Genomic DNA, 23,461 nt, shown 5'->3' on the forward strand with positions numbered 1-23,461 from the left:
GGAGTAGGCCAAGCAGAGACCCCGGAGGCTAGGCTCTCTAGAAGCTGTATTTGATTTCATCACGCTCACATCTTCACAATCAATCAACAAGGCTCCAGTTATGTATGATATTTTATATTCTACTTTTATTGTTTTTCATCCATGTTCTTTGCACTACTATTACTTACTACTACATGTACTGTACAAATTTTGATATGGAGATTGAAACTGCATTTGCATTCTTCGACATGCGTAAGGAATGAATCTCCATAACTCGTCTGTGTGATGCATCCAATTCAGTGTTTCTGGTATGATGTTCTAGACATACCTTCGACGACTTGCATTAACCTCGGGTCTTCATCGGTGACAGCTAGAGGGGTTTCCGCCGCCGCGTGAACATCAAGGAGCTTCGGGGAAACGATGGACAGGTAGTTATTATATATATACGGAGTACGGAGTATATATATATATTATTACTCATGCACCGTAACATGGATTGTGTTCGTAAATACATTCAATGAGGCAACGAACGAAAATATTAAATAAATAAGTATCCCAAAATCATTGTAAAAGATTATGAATAATAAAACAACAAACCCTAAAACTCCGATTAAGACGCCCAATATAACCAATGCAACGCCCCCAGAGCCCTAATCCTATTTTCATAAAGTCGTCTTTTTTTTTTTTTTTTTTTTTTTTTTTTTTTTTTTTTTAACGATTCATGCATGCTGCTCGTAAGAAAATCATAAAAGTCAAACCCAAACCCAAAGCCGTCATCATCGTAAGCCGTAAAAATGGCGATAATAAATACGAATTCCCACGTTTCGGGGTGGGGGTAGCAATATAGTAAATGAAGATGGGTATATAATTTAAGCAGGGGGTATATATCATGTGCATATATTATCAAACGTCGTGGGCCCGGATTTGCACTGTTTATATATACGGCGACGTTAAGGGCGTTATTCGGAACTGTGGTCTTGGAGTCGATGATGAAAGGCTGTCCTTTTTGGAGAAGGCTTTTCTCTGCAGTCGTTTCCGCTTCTAAAAAGATTGGAAATTTAACTTTAGAAAAAGAAATCTCTCCTGTATGGCGACATAAATTCCCATGATGTCTTTTATTTTTTGCCCCACTGCCTCCAACCACTTTCATCGAATTTTTAGAATGGTGCATCGGGTTATATATAACCGGTGCTATGTAACTATAGGTCGAACGAACCGATTAGTCACTCTCCATCCTCTTCATCGACTGCTCTCTGACGGCCGAAAAAGGCGAGGCTGTTTTTAATGGCGTAGATCACGAAGCAGATTATTCCGACAATCAGGAAGAAAAGGATGAGGATAATAGCGATGGTAATGTTTCGCTTAACCATTTTTTTTTTTTTTTTTTTTTTTTTTTTTTCCGTTGTTTTGTCTTTTGTTTCTTAGTATCGACGTTTGGCGTGAAAATGCAGAGAGCGAGTCCGGTGGCTGTGCGGGTTGGGGCGCCCTTCGTTCCTCTTTTCGAGGTCTATGGAGCAGGCAACTTGGTGGTTGGCTTTCGAGATCCAAAAGATGCTTGATACTGGTTTACAGCCCTGAGGTTCTTGGAAGGAGAAAGTTGCCAAATTTTGGAAATGAGATTTGATATATGTTATCGTCTCCCGTTTTTATACAGATGCAAATCTCTTTCTGTAGAGAGGACATGTCAGCTAACATACTTCTCTTCCATCTTCAGGTTGTGCCATCATTTGGACATGTAATACACGTTTAGCGCAGCAGGCAGGTTCATCGTGTATACCTTGAGCGGCAATCCGATCGGATTCAAGCGACGGCTGAGGAAAAAACAAAGAGCAAAATGACTAAAAGCTTGACTTACTTCAGGGCAAACTGTTCGTAATCTATGAGTAAAAATGGAAGAAATAAATACAGAGAATAATCATGTATCGAGTTAAAAGGGAAAATTTATAGTACTTGAAGAGAGAACGCAAGGAGTCGCCTGCCAAAACACTATGCAAGGGGAAAAGCGAAAAGAATATAAGAGAGCAAAAATAAGGGAAGAGAAAGTAAAAAAAAAAAAAAAAAAAAAATACCCTCAGGCATAATATATCATCAACCTGCCTCATTCCCCAGCCCTGCCTTTAATTCATTGACTGCTGCCAGATCAACAATCATAGAAGTAATCCGTACGGAGGCGTGGAAAGTCGTCGCTTGTGCAGGCTAGAAATTTATATGGTAAGCATGATACAAGAATCATCAGCTTTGGCTGTCATTTCAGGCACCAAGGCCCTATAACTTCGACAGCGAGGACTGGATTTGGCTTGAGACGCGGTATTGAGATTTCCAATTACATTTCTAGCGTGTGCAAGCACCGGACTAGTATTCCCCACGCAGCTACACATAGGAAATAGACGTGGCTGGTCGAATAACGTTGAAGATGGCCCGGCGAGAAATTTCCCAGCCACAAGTAACTGTCACTAGTGTGTTTTGTCGCTTGATGAATACAGTGTAAGATACGGATACAGATACAGATACCGAGACCGGCAGTCGTACTTCACCACATCCAAGACAAACAGTGAAGACAAAGTGATCCAGGTTGTGATGTGATGTGATGCAACTATTCATAATGTTCCTAGCACTCACCTGAACAATATCAATCATGTTGTGAATAATCATTTCGGAGCTGACACAGTTGATTCTCTGCATTTTTTCAAAGGCTGTACTCTAGTTCTCGTAGAAATACTCTCGGGTTATTCCCAAGGTTGGTGAACACGCATCTTGTAGTATTCAACGACCTTTCTTAAATGCATAACTATGATTTCGATCGGAAAAAGGGGCATCCCTCGAGAAGGGAGTTTAACTAGTACATGCATTGGCCATGTTTGGTGATGTCCGTGGTTTGCAGGAAAATAGAATGCCTCCAAATTTATATTAATTAGTACTCTCCATAATGGTGCCAAAAGCCCTCCCGTGGCGAAACACGGGCATATGAGTAAGTGAGACGGTCTTGAAAGCTGGAGTGCATCATACGAGTATGGCACGCTATTTCTAACAAGGGGATATACCATCTCTCCTGTTTCTTGAATACGCCGTAATTTGGCAGCGTTATGTCATTACCCTGTTGAGTCCTAGCCTGTAAATATCGCAGTGCCTTGGGATGGACAAGCAAAATCATTAGTTATAGGACGTAGTCGAAAGATGAAATAATATCCTTATGTTCAATGTATTTCCCTTCTATTCATAATCTACTTCGGTATTCCTAGCCATAAAGAGGCGCAGTTATCGGGTAACAAACCCTAGTATCTGTTTCCAAACCTAGAATCTATATCTAATCTGCTGAACATCGATATCTATATCTGACGCTGGTTTGCTCTCAATTTTCATCCTGACGTTGTTTCGTCTCCTTTATCTTAGGTTCCTTCGGTTTCGATTCCTTCGGCTTGACCTCCTTGGGCTTAGGGTTGGGATTTCCTCTCCATTCCAGCTTTCGGGGAGTCATGTACTGTTTCAAGAGCTCGTCCGAAACAAGCTTTCTCCGAGCCTGGAATTCTGCCACATATTCTTGAAGTAAAGTGATCGCCATGGTCTTCAGCTCCCCGGTGAGGATTTCCCCCTTCCGGTAGCCTTCTTCGATCTGCTTGATCTTCTCGTCATCCTCTTCAAAGTACGTGAGGTCTATTCATGGGGTGTGGTCAGATATTGTGATTCAGTAAAACAATAACTTTTAAGGAATAGTCACTTACATTGGAACGAAACATCAACATCAGGATTACCGCCTAGCCGTCTGTGCTCTTCTATACTGTCTCTCCCTCCACTAAATGCATGCTTCATAATTTTTTTCTGCAAGGTGAACTAGTAAGCAGTGATGATCAGGCGTGATAGGGTAAAGGATAATCGAACCTTAATTTGATTTGGAGTATCCGTCATGAAAATTGCAGAACTATGAGCAAGGGTGTAAGTTACTAAATCTGTGTCATTTCTAGGGGAGATCCGTATTCTTACTTCGGGTCGCTTGCACTCATTTTCCCTCCGATACCTTGCAGAGCCGTAAGGAATTTGGAATGTATCAGGGCCGGCTTTGGCCCTGGGAATCGCATACGCGAAGCATTGTCACGAACCAGTCGGAAATACGGATCTTGATCGATAGCCATAGGAATTAAACAAGGAATTTTGCCTATATCTTTAGTCCTCAGGGCGGGTGGGTTATGAGCCCAGATCTCTGGGTAGGACGTTGCAAATGCAGCTGCACTATCTCACAGTCAGCGGAATACACGACTTTTGGGAGCGAATAACATACCATTGCACAGCTGGGAACATTATCCGGCCGATATTTGTGCTGTACAATGTTAGAAACCATCAAATCGATCGAGCAATTAGAGAAGTACAAAGACAGGAGACAAGAGCAGAAGAATATCAGGAGCGAGAGCCACTAGTTTATTCATGTCAACACCGCCTGACAAAACAACTCCTCGCGCTGATTAGGGCGCTCTCCTGTTCTCTCAGCGCTCCTGCATGACCTGAGAACAGAGCTTAACAGTACTAACCTCTCATTAAACCCAAACGCTCCTCGAACCTGGTTAAACGTTACGAGTTTCGAGAATTCCCAAACATTCATCAAAAAGTGACCCTTTACATAATCCAGATCGCTAAATATGAAAGTCTTCTTCAGGTCAAACCCACAAGCGATGATATCCTTCGCATTCTGCAACCCGAACTTATAGGTATCTTCGAATGTGAGATTGTCCTTAAAAAGGGCCTTTTCGTCGTCTTCGATTGTCAACATAGACTTTAGATATTTTGAACTAATCGCGCGGCTCACCTGTAAGCATAATAACTACAGAGAGTCAGCCTAGCCGAAAACAACAAAACTCCAGCGTCGAATAACGTCGACCATCTCTTTAAACATACCCAATGGGACATCAAATACATCCTGTAGCCACTTTGTGAACGAGAAAGGGATTGTGTGGCCCAGATGTAGCGCATCGGTTGAAGGCCCTCTTCCGGTATACATGAAGAAGGGCTCCCCCCGCTCGTACTTGTTGAGGATATTGTCGAAATCGCGATGTGAAAAGAAAAGGCCGCGCCTCAGCCAACGGTGGGGCTTATGGCCTGTAAGACGCTCGAAACGTTGGAGGAGCTCATCGTCGATTAATTTGGTCGCCCATTTCCTGTCCCACATGTGTGAGGCCCAAGTCACCCGGCCGAAGTAGAGGAATCCAAAACATACTGCGAAAGTGCAACATAGTCAATGGCAATGGCATTCCCTTGGGCGTCATGTCCAGCTTCAACATTCCAAGGGTCAATCTGTTGTTCCGTGGCCACCTTCCGCTCCCCATCGTGCACTGGAACCACGACCTCCGCCGCGCCAGGAGGCGGGGTAGTCATTTTGACAGGACGTGCAAATGTGAATGAAAATAGCAGATCAAATATGAATGCCACTCAAATTCTTGTCTCGTAGGATCCAAATAAACTGCGATAAAGATATTCGTCATGCGGTATAGAATAACAGGCCCTGAGTCATTCATCGGTTTGTAGCTCTCATACTTTTCTGGGCGGGGCCCAAGTCACGTGTGATAAGGTCTATCAAAAAGTCAAACTCTCCCTTTTTCCTTCTCGTTCTCTCAAAGCATTGATATCAAACTGTCTCCACAGCTTTTGTCAAGGACACAAGGCTCCTCGACGTGGGAATCCATATTCAAACGTTCCAGCAGATCGTGGGATATCCCCGTGTCCGGATATTCCCTAACAGGAACCGACTTTTAACCGTTTTTGCATAAAAGCTAATTGCAAACATATCGGACGATTTGCCTTTTCCAGCGTTTGTAGCACATACTATGCAAAGCAGCTGCCTCCGTTCACATGTTTTATGAATTATCTGTCTATGCTTTGAACAATGAGCTTCCACGTTCTCCTCGTCAAGCCCGGTTTCTACCATCGGGATGGTACGAAATGTAGGTGAACTATTTATATTCCAGATTTCCCGCAAGCTCTTTACTTTCCTCGCTTTTATTTTTGATTCTTATATCTTGCAGTTTTATTGACTACTTTCATTCTATGAAAGCAGCTTGTGATCAGTCCGCTGCGCCCTATTTTCAATAGCTATTAAGGTGTTTTTCTTCCGCCTGAAATAGAGGATTTGGTTTTTCCATAAAACGCAGTTTTGGCATTTTGAACTTTGTAAAACACTCCCTCTCGGCAACACCCTGCCTAACATCGGCATGTGCCAGAAGCTCTCTTTTCTATAGAAGTCTTTATTATATAAAGCACTGAGTTTTCTTCAGCAAACACTGAGAACATATTTTCTCAGTGAAGGTACTTGCCTGCCTTTCCACTGTGGTAATCATGGATTCAAACTCCCAGGACTCTCCGGTCGACATCGATGATATTCAAGCGACAATTGACACAAGCATTAGGACATCTCCATAACAAAGCCCTACTATAACACCTTGCCTTACTCCGAAGTTTCCAGAAGACACCGAAGGAGATCATCTACCTGCAACGCCGCCAACACCAGACCCTTGGATGTGGAAATGCCACAAATGTCTCAAAAAGTACAAATTTGAGGCGACCACTCGCTGCCTCGACGGCGTCCACTACTTTTGCAAAACATCTAATTCGATCATAAATAAATTGCGCGGTGATACGAGGCAGGAAGGCTCTCGAGCCTGTAAATCTATCTTCGATTCTACCGGCTGGAAAAAGTTCAAAGCTTGGCAAAAACAAGTGACGCTTGCACATTAAAGAGAGTGAGTGGGAATCTGGGGGAATGAATGATTGTACAAGCCCTTATTATTGTAGTTCTGTATCGGCTACTCCTCCTGCTACGCCTGGCCAAGGTTGGCTCGCCACAACTGCCTTAATTGATGAAGCGGCATCTTCAGAGGACCAGGTGCGTATAAAGATTCTTACCGACACGCCCCCTATTAGAGAGCCGTATACCCGCCGAATGCATGAACTAACTGTTATGGTAGTCTGATGGTGAAGAAGTTCGAGCCGGCTCAAAACGAGCAAGGCCAAAAAAGAGCAGGCATCCCTCCAGAAGCGCAGCCTGCAAAACGACGCATGCTCTCATTTCGAACTCATGGATAAGCATATACACAAAGCAAATACAAACTTTCACCGGGTCTAGGGTTTCTACACGTGTGGCTAATATATCGGCAGAGCTATTTTACAATCGGCCCGCGACTAATCGGTAGCAGGTTACGATTGATCCATTGCTACCAAACAACATTCCTCGACGCGATCGATTGTGCATGGTATAGCTATTCGCAGGGCAAAGCTGACACCACCCCTTGGCGCGTATGATCAAATTATCCTGATCTGTCACAGCTACAGGTATCAAACGACGGCAGCAACGTCGGATTTGGCAGATATCTGACCAGAATTTCGGGCCCTTCAGAGTTCGGTGAAGCAGCCGACCGCCCATTTGTTTGGACACTTGAACACCGCCCACTGCAATATCCAGTTTCCATTTCGCTAAGTATCTATTATTTCAAACTTCTATGTATCGTTTCCATGGTTTATTTCATGCGTCTGCGCCCCATATACGTTTGTCATTTTGATGACGAATTATCTACAGCTAATGCCACAGATCACAGGAGTTCTATCTAATTGGTTAAGAATGCCTTTCTTAGAATGCTTTTCCCGACACCCACGAAGGCTTTTTTTTTTTTTCTCTCTCCCTTGGGGACTGGTCAACTCTCCTTTGTCCTCAGCTTATTTTATTAACAAAGACAACCCGAGATCAGCAGCCACGTAACAGACATTGTCATGTTTTAGTTGTTTTGTTTTGTTCATGTCCCAGCTTACCAGGAAGCCAACCCAAACGGAGAGTGGAAGAAACAGATTGCTTTTGATGTTTATTTATTTAACCCTCTAAAAAAAAAAAAAAAAAAAAAAAAAAAAAAAAAGGGAAGAAAGGGAAGGCCCAGAGAATTTCACTAAGAGGTTCGAAATGGGAAATGTATGAGTGAGAGAGATCAAACTGCACCGTTATTGATAGTTATAACATAAGTCGGAAATTTTCTCTTTTTCTCTCAAACGTACTCCCAATAAGTAAATAAAATACATAAATATAACCACCCAAACCTAAATGAGCCTTGACTCAATTTCCCTGTGTGTGTGTGTGTGGCGGTAGGCTCCCGCCCTTCTCTGAGCTTGGTATGGACGGTTCACACACTCCACCCCGCCATGTATGTAAAACTGCTTATCTCCGAAACGTTTACGGGTAACATGAGGGAAGGGAGGGGGAAGGTCTCGAAGACAAGTTATCAGTTAAACAGCACACAAAATTCCATGCGCTTTGTATCGACTTATTCTAGAGAGCTTATACCCACGAATAAAACAAAGGAAACACGATCAAGGGAAACGGGAATAGATGAATACATAAACCATCCAAAACTTAATTGACTCGCCAAATGTCAACGACCGACAAAACACCAGCACAAGGAAGAAAGTCAGAAAACAAGTAAGTACGGGGCGCATTATCCAAGAACCCTCAAGCCACCCTTCGTCCTCCCTTGCTTTTTCTGTATCCCACCATCGATAACTTTCGAACCACCGCCGCCACCGCCGCCGCCGCCTCCAGCACTGCCAACACCCTTTCCACCTCCACCACTTCCCCCTCCACGTTTCTTCCCACCCCCCTTGGCCCCCACCCCCCCAACCTTCGACGCCGCCACGGGTCTGATTTCTGTCATAGCTCTCCTCAGCAAAACGGGATGCGATCCAATATACTTCCCTTGCATCTCCCTCGCAGCACGGAAATAATCCTCCCCATCGCTAAAACTTACAAAACCATACCCTTTACTCTTCTCCGTGCGCTTATCGCGAATAACCCTCGCCTTCTGCACGGAGGGGTACTTCGAGAACGCCTTCAGGAGAGAGTCGTCCGTCACTTCGCCGGCGAGGTTGCCCGCGAAGAGGCGGAAGTGTGCGGGGTCCCATTCGAGAAGCGTGGAGTCTGTCCAGCTCTGGCCGCCGCCGGAGCGGACGACAGTTTTGGCCGGTTCGGCTGCACCTGCGGTTGTGCCTGCAGCTGCGCCAATCGCTGCGGTTGCACCTGGCGGTATAGGCGTGGATGAAGTCGTCCGCGCACCGCTGGATGGCGCCGAAGACGCTGCGGCGTCGTGTGTGCGTTGGACGGTTCCCAGTGGTCCCGCGTTGGCGCCAGTGGCGCCCGATGCGCCTTTGCCGCCGGCAGTATTTGCTGCGGCTTGTGCGGCTTCGATGCTCTCCTTACCCATGTACGCGCTCTGCCATTGAGCTATTTGCGCTTCGGTGTCCGGGTCGAGGCCTGAGCCCGCAGTTTGGCGGTGATACCCTCTTCCAGCTCCGCTGTATGCATTGTTTGGTGGCTGGGATGGATAAGGGAAGGGATTTTGAATGAGGGGGACACCCGGCTGACCGTAAGCGCCTACCGCTTGGTGTTGCTGTGAAGGTTGGTGTTGATTTTGATAGTGCTGCTGTTGCTGTCCGTAGTAGGTCATGTTGGGTTGCCCATAGGGCGGTCGCGAGTATTGCTGGACATGGGGTTGCTGATGGTGCTGGTAGCCAGCTGGAGACGCAGAGACATTAGGGCTGTGAGTGCGGAAAGATTGGCCGGTAGTTACGGTACGGGGTTGAAAAGCTGTGAGCGAATTGTATCCGGCGCCGGGTCTAGGAGCAGAAGTAGTCGAAGCAGTATTGGCCACCCCCGGCGCACCGGTTGGCTGGTAAGAAGCAGTAGGGGGCGGTCGTGCGGGGAGAGACGTGGACGGCGGTGGTTTCGAGGACAGGGGTTGAGACGGTTGCTGTTGGAGACCTGGAGGTGGCGGAAGGGACATGATGAACGGAGACTCGTCGAAATGGGTTTTATGTTGATTGCACAGGAAAGCCTATTTCTTTGGCCGAAGTTGTGCAGTAACAAAAGACACACGTACCTTGCGCACGTCCAAGGAACGAAATAGAGGCTCCGTATGTACGTTGCGATCTAGAGCAGCGCAAGTGGTTCTTCAAAAACTCGCACTGGGGAGTGATGGGTGGGTGAGCAGTGGATGATGGCGATAGCTGTCCGGATGGAGTGTGGAAACGTGGCGGGAGATCTTGGAGCGCGAGCACGTTAAGTTGCTTGATTCCACTTTATTCTTCCCGATAGAGATAAGTATCGACACACACTGCCCCTTGTTTCACTCTCCCTGGCAGAAGACGGAGTCTTGCTATTCCTGACAGAGACTGCTGTCTTTATCAAACTGTGCAAGAGAAGGTTGAAGGCTGGGAATTTTCCAACCTTGTTTATATCACGTGTCGATGGTGGGTTGGCACTAGCATCGTTAAATACTAGTGGTATTGTGTATATTTTACAAACTTGGCCCGCAAAATCCACCAATCAGCATCAATCATCATTCGGACCGATCAGGATGAATGCAAAATATTGTCATTGCCCATTCCACGCCCAAGCCCACAGAGAGAGAGAGAGAGAGAGAGAGAGAGAGAAGGAGAGAGAGAGCAGGAATGGGCCGGGAACATTTGCGATATCAATAGCAATGCCACCAATACGCCGTGTTGGATACTATTAGGTGAGGTTAGAGACTATGGTACTTGGTATTGGTGTTTGATAAACAGAATTCTTGAATGGCAGCATGCATGGTAGGGATAGTCGTAGTTTGGACGGATTATTTCAACGTCTACTGTGCCGCGAAAATGACAGCCATAACAAGCCCAGCCATGAGCCCGTGGCGGGTGTGAGATGCCTACCGGAATCTTAGCATGGTATGGGTTAAAGAATGGCCAATCGACCCATCGATGATAGGATCCGGCAGACAGTGCTCTGGGGCCTGTGGCAAAGAAATAGACGCAAAAATGGGCTATGCAGGATGCTTTGTCAGTGGAATTCTCGTTCCAGTCAGCTTGGTTAGTTAGTATATCCCACCTGGCGGCTGTCAAGGCCGTATGTAACCTGTGTGGAAAATTGGATAAAAATGCCCCTCCGCTACTAAATAGTTCCAGTTGGAAAATACCCCGCCAAAACAGACTCGTGCCGGGCATCACGATGCCGTCTCACAAAACAGTGGGGTCACCAGTAGTTAATGCACGATGCTTAGATGAATTTCACATACGATTACGGAGTGCTGTATGTATATGATATCAATTAATGTTATAGTACACTGAAATAGGACTGTTGAATCGTGGGAGATGTCGGTCCGTAAAAATTGGGCAAAGCGGCGCAATTGATTTCTAACATCATCCATCCATCCTTATTTAGTACTTAACTTACATCCCCCGTCTCTCGTCGGCTTTCCCGCCTTCAACTTCTCTCAATCCCTCGACATCCCCAGCATCCCACTTTCTCCCCTCCCCTTTTTGCGCCTCCAATTCCTGTCTCATCGCTTCCGAAGCTGTCCGGTCAGCAAAAATTTCCTCGCAATCACTCCGTGATATCGTTGCAAACTAACCAGAGGTCCGCCCGTTTGTTCAGAATCGTACGAACCCGCCTTTCAATCCGCCAATCAATCCCCAAAACGAATCAATCTTCTATATCCTTCCTTCGCCATGGCAGATCAGGCAGTGTAAGTGTTCTTCACTGTGCCGACCGCGAGTTTGGCTCCAACCCTCACTGCCTCGGTTTTCCCGCTCCCAACTCCTGCAGGAAGACTGCCAACTCTCTCATCACTCCTCAACCTTGCCCCACCCCCCAAAAATATACACCTGGTTTCGCCTGACAAAGTTTGATTGCTGACTTGCAGCGCTCGTCTGGCCGGCATCAATGTCGGCTCACCCGCGTTTCCTGCTCCCAGTGGTGATTTTGGCCTCATTGGTCTGGCCGTCATGGGCCAGAACCTCATCCTGAATGCGGCAGATCATGGCTTCACAGTCGTAGCGTTTAACCGCACTATATCTAAGGTCGATCGTTTCCTAGCAAATGAAGCTAAAGGTAAGGCGTTCAGCCTTTGAGATTGCAATTTCATATCGTTTCTTCAGTTTTTCCTGTTGATTTTTACTTTTACCTCCCTTCTTCCTAAATGTGTCAGACCCCCTCACCCATTGGAAAAAGAGTCAACTCTAATCTGTGTCATATTTTCAGGCAAGTCGATCGTCGGCGCCCACTCCATCGAGGAGTTCTGCGCAAAGCTCAAAAGACCGCGCAGAATCATGCTCCTAGTCATGGCCGGAAAGCCAGTTGACGATTTTATCGAATCCCTCCTCCCCCATCTCGAAGCCGGTGACATCATCATTGATGGCGGAAACTCCCACTTCCCGGACTCGAACCGCCGCACGAAATACCTAGCCAGCAAGAACATCCGCTTTGTGGGATCAGGTGTCTCCGGTGGCGAGGAAGGTGCACGATACGGACCCAGCTTGATGCCTGGTGGAAACGAGGAGGCCTGGCCATACATTAAGGACGTCTTCCAGAGCATTGCTGCTAAGAGTGATGGCGAGCCCTGCTGTGACTGGGTTGGTGATGAGGGTGCTGGCCACTATGTGAAGATGGTTCATAATGGTATCGAGTATGGTGATATGCAGCTGATCACAGAGGTGAGCAATCAGAGACGGTTCATGTCTTGTCGTCCGATCTCCCATCGCGATACCATCCTGAGGGAATTTGTCACTAAACGGGGATCGGAGTCTTGTTATCTTCTAGGCATATGATATCATGAAGCGTGGCCTAGGCATGACCGGAAAGGAAATGGGCGACGTCTTCGAAAAATGGAACAAGGGCGTCTTGGACTCCTTCCTGATCGAAATCACCCGCGATGTCCTGCGCTACAATGACGACGATGGTGCACCTCTAGTCGAAAAGATCCTTGACTCTGCGGGACAAAAGGGTACTGGCAAGTGGACCGCCATTAACGCCCTCGATCTCGGCATGCCTGTGACTTTGATCGGAGAGGCAGTTTTTGCCCGCTGCCTCAGTTCGTTGAAACCAGAGCGTGTTCGGGCCAGCAAGATTCTCCAGGGACCCACCCCAAACTTCACCGGTAACAGGGAGGAGTTCATCGATAACCTGGAACAAGCCCTCTATGCATCCAAGATCATTTCCTACGCTCAGGGGTTCATGCTGATCCAGAACGTGAGTTTTTTGATCATTTCCCATTCGCTTTCCTTTTTGATATAAGTGTCAATTTAATATCAACACACCCTCTCCACCAAGTATATCAACTAATCCAAAATCCAAAATCCCAGGCCGCAAAAGAATACGGCTGGAAACTAAACAAGCCCTCCATCGCCCTAATGTGGCGAGGCGGCTGCATCATCCGCTCCGTCTTCCTCAAGGACATCACCAACGCCTACCGCAACAACCCAGACCTGGAAAACCTTCTCTTCGATGACTTCTTCAACAAGGCCATCCACAAGGCCCAGTCGGGCTGGCGCGATGTCGTCAGCAAAGGTGCACTATGGGGAATCCCCACGCCAGCCTTCAGCACGGCTCTAAGTTTCTACGATGGCTACCGCGCGCACGATCTACCGGCCAACCTGCTCCAGGCTCAGCGAGATTACTTTGGCGCGCATACGTTCCTTATCAAGCCAGAGTGTGCTAATGAGAAGTATCCTGAAGGCCAGTACCATCATGTCAACTGGACTGGGCGTGGTGGTAATGTCTCTGCTTCTACGTACCAAGCATAGCCCATGTAGGGAGATGAAGCGAGAACGAGAAGGAGGCCTGAGAAGGGTGGGAGCAAAGTGTGCAGTTCATAAATATCAAAGTATAAAAGTAGCTAGGATGCCTCGGGAGTCATTATTGCGTATGAGTTCATCAATTTATCATTGTGGATATTTTCACGCGAATGGAAAGGGATGTCGACGATACCGCCGAAATCAGATTATGGGCAACTGGCCTCAAGGTGGTGTGGAAGTCGAATGCGGAAACAGGGAGGATTGGGGACAGCAAACCAAAGATAAAACAAAACAGCAATATCAACAATCCTATCAACAAAATGGACAGTAAGGGGAAAACGGGGAGGAAGGGAAAGCCAACAAGTACTTGCACAGTAGAAGAAGATAGTCATATCAGGGTTGGAGCGTCTGGAGACGGATTTTAAGCCAACCCACCTACATAATCCAAATTGAACATTCTTCGTTAAGTTAATATCAGACGAAGACGCCATAGCTAGCTAGCTGCCACTGTAAAACATTTCTTCTTTACAGACTGGAAGTCCTCAGCAAGATGCGCCGCTGGACCTCCACCTGCTGCTGACTAACCCGCCAAGCCCCGGCTGACTCAACCTCCCGCCGCCGCTGCAACATCCATGCTGGAAGTCCTCAAAACATCTCCAAACCCATCTCCACCGTCGCCCCAGCGTCTCAATCCCCCCATTCAATTGCTTCGTGGCCGTCCACCCTTCTCCGGCCGTCGTGCGCAGGAGGCTCTCTCGGACCGTCCTGTTTTCGAGTGTTCTCCTGGGCGGTGAAGGACGAGCTGCTGTTACCTGAATTGATTGATTGATTTTGTTACTTGCCTTTTTTTTTATCATCCTGACTGCTCTTTTGATTTCTACCCCTTTTTGTGTCCTTGTTTTTTTTTTTCCTCCTCCTTCTCTTAAATATCAGCCGTCCTCTTCTTTTCGATATTTCCCGTCTATCTCCTCTCCTGCCTGCCTGTCTCTCTCATCCTTCTGTTTCAAAGCCTGGGTTGCTATTTCCTTCGCCGCTAGCCGCTGCCATCCTACCCGCCCGACAATTTTTTTTTTTTAGTTGTTATATTTTGCTTCAGCTTGCTGTCAATGATCTGACCGCCAGTACTTCACGAAGCACGACCAGGACGGCCCATAACTATACTCAAATAACGCTATACCTTTTCCCCCTCCCTCTTCGATTCGTCGCAGGCTGCATTAGCGCAGCCGCAACAGAGCATCTACACGAACCGCGTCCCAGCGAAAATAAGAGGAGTCGTTCAGTAAGACACCTACTCGTCTCTCCATGGTCTCCGTGAGGTGGTAATATCTATCATACCCGACACATTGTTTTCCCCCGCTTTGCGCTTGTTGTTACACGTTGCACCCGAACCTTGGTGTCGAGGGTTGCGTTTTCAGGAACGCTGTTCATGATGGCAACGGAGAACAAGCGACAGAGCACTGGAGGGAAAGGCCCCGTCGGTGCGGCCCCGTCGGGTGTTGGGCCGTCAGGTGCCGTCGCGATGGAAATGGCTTTGTGTGGAGCCATTGGCGCCCGGTAAGCTTATATATCCTATGCCGCCGGTCTTTCCAACCTTGCCTAGAGCTCAGTCTATGAAGGAAGTGGACGGGCCATCACACTGCCGATTGATTGCGAGCTAGTTTGATTCTACAAACCAAATATATTTCCCACTTGTAATAACATGAAATTGTTTCGTCATAGTATCCGCGTCAATACTACATCTCCCACCTCCACAACGCACGAGGGGACTCTCTTCGCAGCCTGCCCCATCACCAATCTTATCGCAATCAATACATCTCCGCCTCCACCAACGCCAATGACCTCCGGCACTCCCGCCCTCTCTCACCCGGGCGACTATCACATAATCCCCATATCCCGCATCCACAATTTCCAACTGTTGTCACTACCCCCACACTCCGCGTCATCAAGCCCCACCGAACAAACCCCATCCTTCGCCAATGCGTACCCGTCCATCTACCCTCTCGACATTCGCGCGCTGAAAAATCGCGAAGCCGCTGCAGTTTCCAAACTCCACGAGCGCGAACAGCGGCGTGGAAAGGGGGTTAGCAAGGAAGCACAGGACCTGTTTGATGCATTTAGCAGGACCATGCCAGCGCGCTGGGATGGCACGAGCATTGTCGTAGCCGATACTGTAATCATTTCGAAGCCGTACCATATCGATAATTGCCGCTCTCTATCGCCTGATAACGGAGGGGTGAGCCCAGCATTGACGAGAGTTAGGAAAGTTGTAAGTGGCATATTATTACGCCTTTTTTTCCTTAGCTTGGTCAAACTAATGTTTCGTTGTTTTTTTCCCCCTTAGCTGGAAATGGAACGCAAGAAGATCGAACTCCGCAGCGCCAGTGCCGCAATTGCCAACTCCAGCCATTTCTCTTCCCATCAAACTCGCAATAGTAACCACGGCAATAACAACCACCACACGAATGCGAATGCGAATGCGAATGTGAATACCTCCTCCCCGTCCACATCCAGGGATCGCGATCGAAACGCAAAAGCGGCTGCCGTAGCGCTTCCCATCACTAATAATAATAACGCAAGCAATAATGCAGCGCGTTCTTCGACACCCGGAACATCTGCTACTGCTGCTACCGCCAACCAGAGGAAAGGCGGTTAGGACAAAAACACACTGTATTATGTCTCGATAGTGAAACGGTGAGATAAAAATACGGAGAAAGGAAGGCGGGGAGAGACAACGGCGTTTCTTCTTCCTTTTTTTTATTTATTTAATATGAAGTGAAGGGGAAAGGGAATCAGGGCCATTATACTATACCTACTTAGTCTCTCTCTTTTTTCTTTTCCAATCCTACCATATCACAGTTATATTTTATTTATCCTTTCTGTCTATTCCTAGTATTGTATGATGACGGAACTTGTTGGTGGCGAGATGGGCATGAGACAGGCATGGACATGGAGCAATGGAGTAATGGGCCACGGGCACGAGGGCGTCGGCGTTGGGGTGATCACTCATATACACACACACACACACACATACATGGAGAGAGAGAGAGAGAGGAAAAGCGGGGGCTTTAAGAGAGGAGAGGAGAGTAGAGAGACAAAAAAAAGCAAGAAATAATTCTGAAAGTTTCCACTCTCCTTTAAGGGGTAGACAGTAATCAAGACGGGTCCGTTGCTTTCCTTTTTTTTTTTTTTTTCTAAACAGCAAAATTCCTTCGTTTATCATATTAAAAAGAGGAAGGAAAAGAGAAGAAATTATGTTTACTACTAACTGTGCCAAGCACTATTTACTCACGACCACAGCATAGTTAATGAAAAACCACACTGTAGTTACGGAAAATATTACGAATATCATCAATCTACATTCTTTAATATCCATTAATCATCACCACCACCATGTCTAGTTAAATCTTTCAAATTACACCAAAAAGCAAATTGCAAAATGTTCATTGATGTATTTGGAAAGAATTCAAAATTAAAAATCATATTTCTATTGCAAGAATTCAAAGTTCAGGCATCATTAAATTGATTCAAAGGGTAGGTTGGCCAGCTCAGGCACACAACACTCTATATAGCAGGAGCTTCATGAAACGTACAGCTGGGCAGGACGGAGCAAAAAGTACGAAGTTATATTAGTTATCGTATCGTCAGTAGATATCATCAGGAGATATCATTGCTAGATATTATGGTAGATATCATCATCAATATATATATCGTAGTAGATATCATCGCTAGATATCATTGATGGATATCACACATTCAAACAGGTCAGTAGATAGATAGGCAGGCAGGTAGTCATGTAGCCAGCTAGTAAGCTAGCATTGATAGATAGATAGATGGGTAGGTAGTTAGATGATGGTATTTATTCTCGTAGAGAATGATTGGATGTTGAGCAGAAAGGTTGGTTGATAGATAGGGATGTAGATAGGTAGCAAGCTATCTAGGAGGGATTCTATATTTCATTGGCAATTGACCGGATATCACGCAGATAGGTAGGCAGATATCTAGAATTCTCTATTCTATTAGCAATCGATCGGATATCGAGCAGGTAGGTATGTAGATAATTCACAGAGGTAAGAATAGGACTCTATGAGCCAATTGCGGGCTAGTGTTGGAAGATCAGTAGATCAGTTCTCCACTGCACGCGATCTAAGAAACCCTAATTTTGAATGAAAATTCCCCCTGTAAAAAAAAAAAAAAAAAAAAAAAAAAAAAAAATTAATTAAACTTTGCTTCGCTCCGTTTAATAATAATGAGATATATACATCTCTTCTATTCTTGCTTTGTATCATATAATTGTCAATCTTCATTCCTGTAAACTATTGTTGAGTAGAAACATGGAGTATGCATAAACGGGCTGACACTCTCTTTGTGCGCTGAGACTGTATATTTGATGTTTTGTGAGGCCTGCGAGTTGTTTTCGGCACATTGATATATTCTTGACTAGTGTGTTGAGGGTTGCCCGAATGAATTGGGTTCCCGGGTTCACCTAATTCAACCCGCAAACCCGACCCGTGTTTTTGGAGGCGCTTATGGGCGTATATAACGGGTGTCGCGCCTAACCCACTTAACTAGGTTTAGTGAAGCCTGGGCGTGGGTCCCCTAAGCGCGGACAAGCGCGGACATGTTTTTTTCACGGGTCGGGTCGGGTCGGGTCGGGTTCCAGGGTGACACATCCATGGATGCCCGGGCTTTTTCATGGGTCGGGTTCACAACCTTATTGTTTGAGGATAAGATTCTATTCTATTACTGTTCAGTTGTATCTTTTTCTTCTATTCTATGTCTCTATTATATGTATCCGACTTTCCAATTCTGTAAACTATTGCCAAATAAGAAATTGAAGAAACTAAGCCCACTTTTCATTCAAGAGATGTACATTTCTATACCGAGGCTGTATATTTGATGTTTCTTGAGGTTCAGAGGCTGGGATTCCGACACATTGACACATTTATGATGGTCATTGATGATGATCTGAGTATATTCATTCCTTCTAATATGTGTCTCCATCATATATCAATCTCAAATACCGTAAACTATTGTTGGGCAGGAAAGCGAAGGGATCAAGTCCACATTCCATTCAAGAGGCATTCTGGGGCTGTATGTTTGATGTTTCCTAAGGTTCCAAGATTGTTTCCCACTGCTTCAGCATATCATTGATGGTGGATAATCGCGTTGTTGAGTTCCTTCTGGCACTCAAGAGACAGACAGCCATACTGTTTCTCTGAGAGTTCCCAGCGGACACCACATGGCGGTGGGAGCTCGTTATCCGCCACGGAAGTAGTCCTAGCACGGAAGTTGTTTGTCCTGAGAATTATCCTAAAGACCCAGAACGATATCTTTGCGCTGGGTACTTGCATGCTTTTAAGTTTTGTGAGAATAAACAGAATCGCGCTAATCAATTCAGGTATTAGTCTATAATTTATTTTATTTTTTATTTTGAATTTTTCTCTTCTTGATTTTAGTATTCTCTTTTCGCATACATGGTTGGATCGTGTGGCCGATTGCGAATCAGAGAGCACCGCGACAAAGCGACGACACACATCTGACAGAAGTTACACTTTAAAAAGCGACTTTTGGCTCAATGCACAACACTCGCTCGTAGCTCTAAAATGAGACTCTCCGTAACCAAGTAAACAAGTCCCAGATTCTTCATCTACAGTGAAATCGAATGCTACACGCGCACTGCACTTGGGGAATTGGTGCATGCATAGAATTTCTTTGAGTGATCTAGTTCTCTGTTTACCTTATCCCACGAATATCAGATCACCATGGAGGTTCTCTTCTTTCCACCGTTTCGTCGAAGCCCACCCACCACCTGTTTTCTCTTGAGCGCTGAAAGGTGGGAGGATCGCATGCTCTCTGTATAGTATTTATCTCCCTTTGTGATGAGCAACTGTGCCAACCTAGCCCAGAGGATCCACTTGGCCGCAGCGCCACAAGTTGATCATCTGTGTGTTCGTCTTGGCTGGGGGATATATCCCGGCGTGAGGTTGCGAGAGGTCAAAAAGCTGCTTCTGGGTTGGTAGACGGCTTGGCCACGCTAACAGCAGCCGCTATCTCACAATGAGGGGTTCTTCGGCCTGGTTAGATCACCAGCTTTCGAGTCTAAATTTAGCTGCTTATCCCCTGCTTTTCAACGATGGTTCATCTCGGCTGACATCCAATTTAACTAGCAAGGTTGCCAGCCCATCGTGCACAAGATCCCCTTGTATTATTTAATTTTGTTTTTTGAGCTGCTTATAAAACTACTCTTTCTACCTTGCAGTTCGTAGGAAGCTCGGGACCAGAACCTATCACTCACAGTACTACTCCGTAGACACTCTTGCTTACTATATTTAGCTTTAGTTAGAAGAAGGCTCCCCCTGTATTCCACCAGATAATCTTCATTTTACTTGTAGGCTTGTTGATATTAGATACTAATTTGTTAGGCCACTGGGGCAAAAGAGCTCTCTCACACCAGCCCCATGCTGGTAGTAGAGGGGACGAACCAATCCACACCCCCCAACAATAATTTAACATATTTATCCTTACTATATTGTCAGATATATTTTTATAAGGTTATGACGATTCAAAATTAGCCAATCCTCATCTCAATTGAGACGCCTATCCACTTGGCTCTAATATTTATTCAGAGGAATATCCGATTTGAACAGATGTGTTCTGAAAGATCAAATCAGTTTCAAGCTTATTATCACTTTAAACCGCTGCTTGAATTATCTTTTATTATTATAAGTTACTTACTATCAAACAACGCAACTCCTGCCTGAGCATCACAGTCTTTCGTCTCATTTTTCCTTTGTTTTTCCTTTTTTTTTTTTTTTTTTTTTTTTTTTTTTTTTTTGATCGTATTTCGAGAATCATGGGGCACTTTTTCGTCTACATTGGCGCGTTGCTGTTCGGTGCTGTTGGTGCAATCAACCACGGACCCCCCGACTTTGGCTCTGGATATCGTCAGGGGGTAGATTTCCTTCCTGGCAGAGACACAACTACCGCTTGGAGAACAGTTACGGAAACTGTTACTGTACCTGCCGCTGCTACTGAATGCGCTTGCTCCTCTCCGCAGGACCCTAGTCAAAGCCCCAGCTCGTCTGCCACGGAACCGCCCAGCCCAGGCCCAACAGGCAACATGCCGCATGTTGCTGGTTTTAAATCTGTTGTATACTTTGTCAATTGGGTATGTGATTTGGGATTGCCTGTAATTTTCCTTTACTTTTTTTGGCTTTTAACTAACTAACTGCATGGTATAGGCCATCTATGGGCGTAATTACCAACCCCAAGATCTCCCAGCAGCAAAGCTGACTCACGTTCTCTACGCATTTGCCAATGTTCACGGCGACACCGGAGAAGTGTATGTTTTCTCTATCATGGTTACTCATTTATCTTTTTTGTTCTATTGCTTAAAGTTATATCTTTACCTGACATTGGATCACCCTTTTCCTCTAGCTACCTGACCGATAACTATGCTGATACCGACAAGCACTACCCAACTGATCCCTGGGAGGAAGTGGGAAACAACGTCTATGGCTGTGTCAAGCAACTTTTCTTGCTCAAAAAGCAGAATCGAAATCTGAAGATCCTACTTTCCATTGGTGGATGGACCTATTCTTCCAATTTCCCAGGGGCCGCGAGTACAGCAGCTAACAGGGCCCACTTTGCTGACACTGCCACGAAGTTGATGCTTGATATGGGATTTGATGGTAGGTGCCACCGTTATGTCCACCACCGTTATGTACAGAAACGAAGGGGAACATATATCAAGGGGAACTCATGTGCCGGGGCTAACCTGTCTTCTTGCGGTCGACAGGACTTGACATTGATTGGGAATATCCCAATGGTATGTAGTACCCACTTTCCATTTCTCAGAATTGGATATCGTTTACTAATCACCAATTATTAGATGACGAGGAAGCGAAAAACTTCGTAGAGCTTCTTAAAGTTACAAGAGAGGTATGGTACTTCATATCTCTATGGCATCAGCTATTCTAATGCCATGCTAAACAATGTGTTTCTTTTTCTAGAAACTTGATGCATTATCAAAGAATCGCAAGTTCTATCTGACCGTCGCTTGCCCAGCGGGTATGTACTATTGACACAGTTGCTATATAATCTCCCCATACATTACTAATGTTCGGTACTCGATTAGGTCCGAAACATTTCAAGAAGCTCCGCCTCGAAGAAATGACCCCTTATCTGGATTTCTACAATTTAATGGCATACGACTATGCTGGAAGTTGGGACACAGTCGCTGGACATCAAGCAAACCTCGAGGTTTCCAAATCCGATCCAAAATCCACCCCCTATTCCACCGAGGCAGCCTTAGACTTTTACATTGGAGTTGGTAAAGTGCCAGCCTCCAAAATGATCTTGGGAATGCCACTATACGGACGCGAGTTCGCTGACACTGATGGCCCTGGTACTCCCTTCACTGGAACTGGTGGTAACGGCAGCTTTGAGCCGGGTATTTGGGACTACAAAGTACTCCCGAAGGAGGGAGCAAAGGAGCACATGGAATCAGGTAGCAAAGGCGGTTGTGGTGCATCATGGAGCTATGATAAATCGTCTCGCTCGATGATCTCATACGATACCGTGCCGATGGTGGAGAAGAAGACGAAATATATCATTAATAAGGGGCTTGGTGGCGGCATGTGGTGGGAGGCAAGCGGTGATCGTGACCCCAGGACCGCAGAGAAGGCCAAAGGAAGCCTTATTGGCACCTTCGTTGAAGGGATTGGTGGGGGGTTGGAGAAACATGAAAATGCTCTGTCCTTCCCGGAGAGTCAGTATGACAACCTGAAGGCCGGCTTTTCGGAGAAGTAGATTGAGGCGTGTTGGTAAACCCATTGAGAGATATCCGTCACTCTATCTAGAGGAACATGTTACGATTTTATTTTTATTTTTATTTTTTTTTTTTTTGGTTATTCCCCCAACTGTTTTGCATGTATTAACATTTTTTTTTTTTTTTTTTTTTTTTTTTTTGGGTCTTCCAAAAATTTTGTGAGGTTTTCTTTTTATAAGGGGTTGTGATGAGGAAGGATGGTGTAAATCGCTTTACTGCCGAAAATGTTCTTCCAATTTGAGACCACGCATTCGACGCTCCTTACAAGTTGGATTTTGTTTTGTTTTTCTTCCCTTTTTTTTTTTTTAGATGAATGCAGGGTCGCACAGAACTGTGTTTTGACGTTGGCGAAGCCAGCACGAGCAATTGGAAATTATAAACCTGATAGTTACTGCATATCATATTTCGACATCCATGAGGCTCCAGCAACTGCATCCAACCGTGTTCCTGGAGATGTCAAGCCCACGTGGAAATGGAGAACCGACATGGGAGGGAGCTAAATTGTCAGTCAACGAAATGAGTATCACCAAGCGTTAAGCCAGATTGATTTTTATATGAACTTGCACAACCGTCGCAAATTTTTTTTTTTTTTTTGTTTTTTTTTTTTGTTTTTTTCCGGGGAGGGGTCTCGATTCCTTGTCTATCCATGCTGAGGATGTGCAGAGATGCAGAGTAGGAAAAGAATATTGGAAGAAGAAAAAAAAATTTGGAGAAGGATAAAGTCTGATCCAAATGAGAGGGAAAGAGCCATTTATTGCCCTTTATACCTCAACCCCATGTTGAATACTACAAGAAACAACTTCTTAATCCGTATAAAGATGTATCTATATATATATATATATATATATAGAATGATATTATAGAAGCTATCAGTTATTATTCATTGTATCGAATATCTCAAGATATCAAAGTCTTAATAGAATAGTCAAATACTTAGACTCTTTTGCTTTTTATAATATAGGCTATATAATCGGTAGATTGTCATTTCTATTAAATCTTTTAATCAGTATCTAATTCGTGAATCAATACAATATGCGTTGGAAGATCCAAGTAAGTTTTTTCCTGGAACGCAAACCCAGGTAA

At 45.4% G+C, this 23,461-nt stretch overlaps 6 protein-coding genes across 6 annotated transcripts; 3 read left to right on the plus strand and 3 right to left on the minus strand.

The window, feature by feature from the left end:
• Positions 1-1,625: 1,625 nt before the first annotated feature.
• Positions 1,626-2,616, minus strand: HCAG_05881 (predicted protein; the record flags this gene model as incomplete). Its single annotated transcript, XM_001538226.1, has 4 exons — positions 1,626-1,647; positions 1,835-1,856; positions 2,073-2,175; positions 2,599-2,616. The coding sequence occupies 4 exons, from the start codon at positions 2,614-2,616 to the stop codon at positions 1,626-1,628; spliced, it is 165 nt and encodes a 54-aa protein (XP_001538276.1).
• A 712-nt stretch (positions 2,617-3,328) lies between these two features.
• HCAG_05882 (tryptophanyl-tRNA synthetase) lies at positions 3,329-5,134 on the minus strand (the record flags this gene model as incomplete). The annotated part of the gene is made up of 8 exons (XM_001538227.1): positions 3,329-3,630; positions 3,699-3,795; positions 3,856-3,895; positions 3,958-4,143; positions 4,253-4,291; positions 4,500-4,722; positions 4,775-4,789; positions 4,864-5,134. The coding sequence occupies 8 exons, from the start codon at positions 5,132-5,134 to the stop codon at positions 3,329-3,331; spliced, it is 1,173 nt and encodes a 390-aa protein (XP_001538277.1).
• Positions 5,135-8,438: 3,304 nt separating this feature from the next.
• HCAG_05883 (conserved hypothetical protein) lies at positions 8,439-9,779 on the minus strand (the record flags this gene model as incomplete). The annotated part of the gene is made up of 1 exon (XM_001538228.1): positions 8,439-9,779. The coding sequence occupies one exon, from the start codon at positions 9,777-9,779 to the stop codon at positions 8,439-8,441; it is 1,341 nt and encodes a 446-aa protein (XP_001538278.1).
• A 1,705-nt stretch (positions 9,780-11,484) lies between these two features.
• On the plus strand, positions 11,485-13,557 carry HCAG_05884 (hypothetical protein; the record flags this gene model as incomplete). Its single annotated transcript, XM_001538229.1, has 5 exons — positions 11,485-11,501; positions 11,679-11,866; positions 12,017-12,468; positions 12,575-13,003; positions 13,117-13,557. 5 exons carry the CDS (start codon positions 11,485-11,487, stop codon positions 13,555-13,557), a joined length of 1,527 nt encoding a protein of 508 aa, XP_001538279.1.
• A 1,420-nt stretch (positions 13,558-14,977) lies between these two features.
• HCAG_05885 (conserved hypothetical protein) lies at positions 14,978-16,201 on the plus strand (the record flags this gene model as incomplete). The annotated part of the gene is made up of 3 exons (XM_001538230.1): positions 14,978-15,102; positions 15,268-15,814; positions 15,890-16,201. 3 exons carry the CDS (start codon positions 14,978-14,980, stop codon positions 16,199-16,201), a joined length of 984 nt encoding a protein of 327 aa, XP_001538280.1.
• A 4,200-nt stretch (positions 16,202-20,401) lies between these two features.
• Positions 20,402-22,359, plus strand: HCAG_05886 (endochitinase 1 precursor; the record flags this gene model as incomplete). Its single annotated transcript, XM_001538231.1, has 7 exons — positions 20,402-20,716; positions 20,790-20,890; positions 20,986-21,239; positions 21,347-21,376; positions 21,440-21,489; positions 21,561-21,618; positions 21,686-22,359. 7 exons carry the CDS (start codon positions 20,402-20,404, stop codon positions 22,357-22,359), a joined length of 1,482 nt encoding a protein of 493 aa, XP_001538281.1.
• Positions 22,360-23,461: the final 1,102 nt, after the last annotated feature.

Source organism: Histoplasma capsulatum, genomic scaffold (genome assembly GCF_000149585.1).
Source record: "Histoplasma capsulatum NAm1 scaffold_7 genomic scaffold, whole genome shotgun sequence".
NCBI classification, from domain to species: domain Eukaryota; kingdom Fungi; phylum Ascomycota; class Eurotiomycetes; order Onygenales; family Ajellomycetaceae; genus Histoplasma; species Histoplasma mississippiense.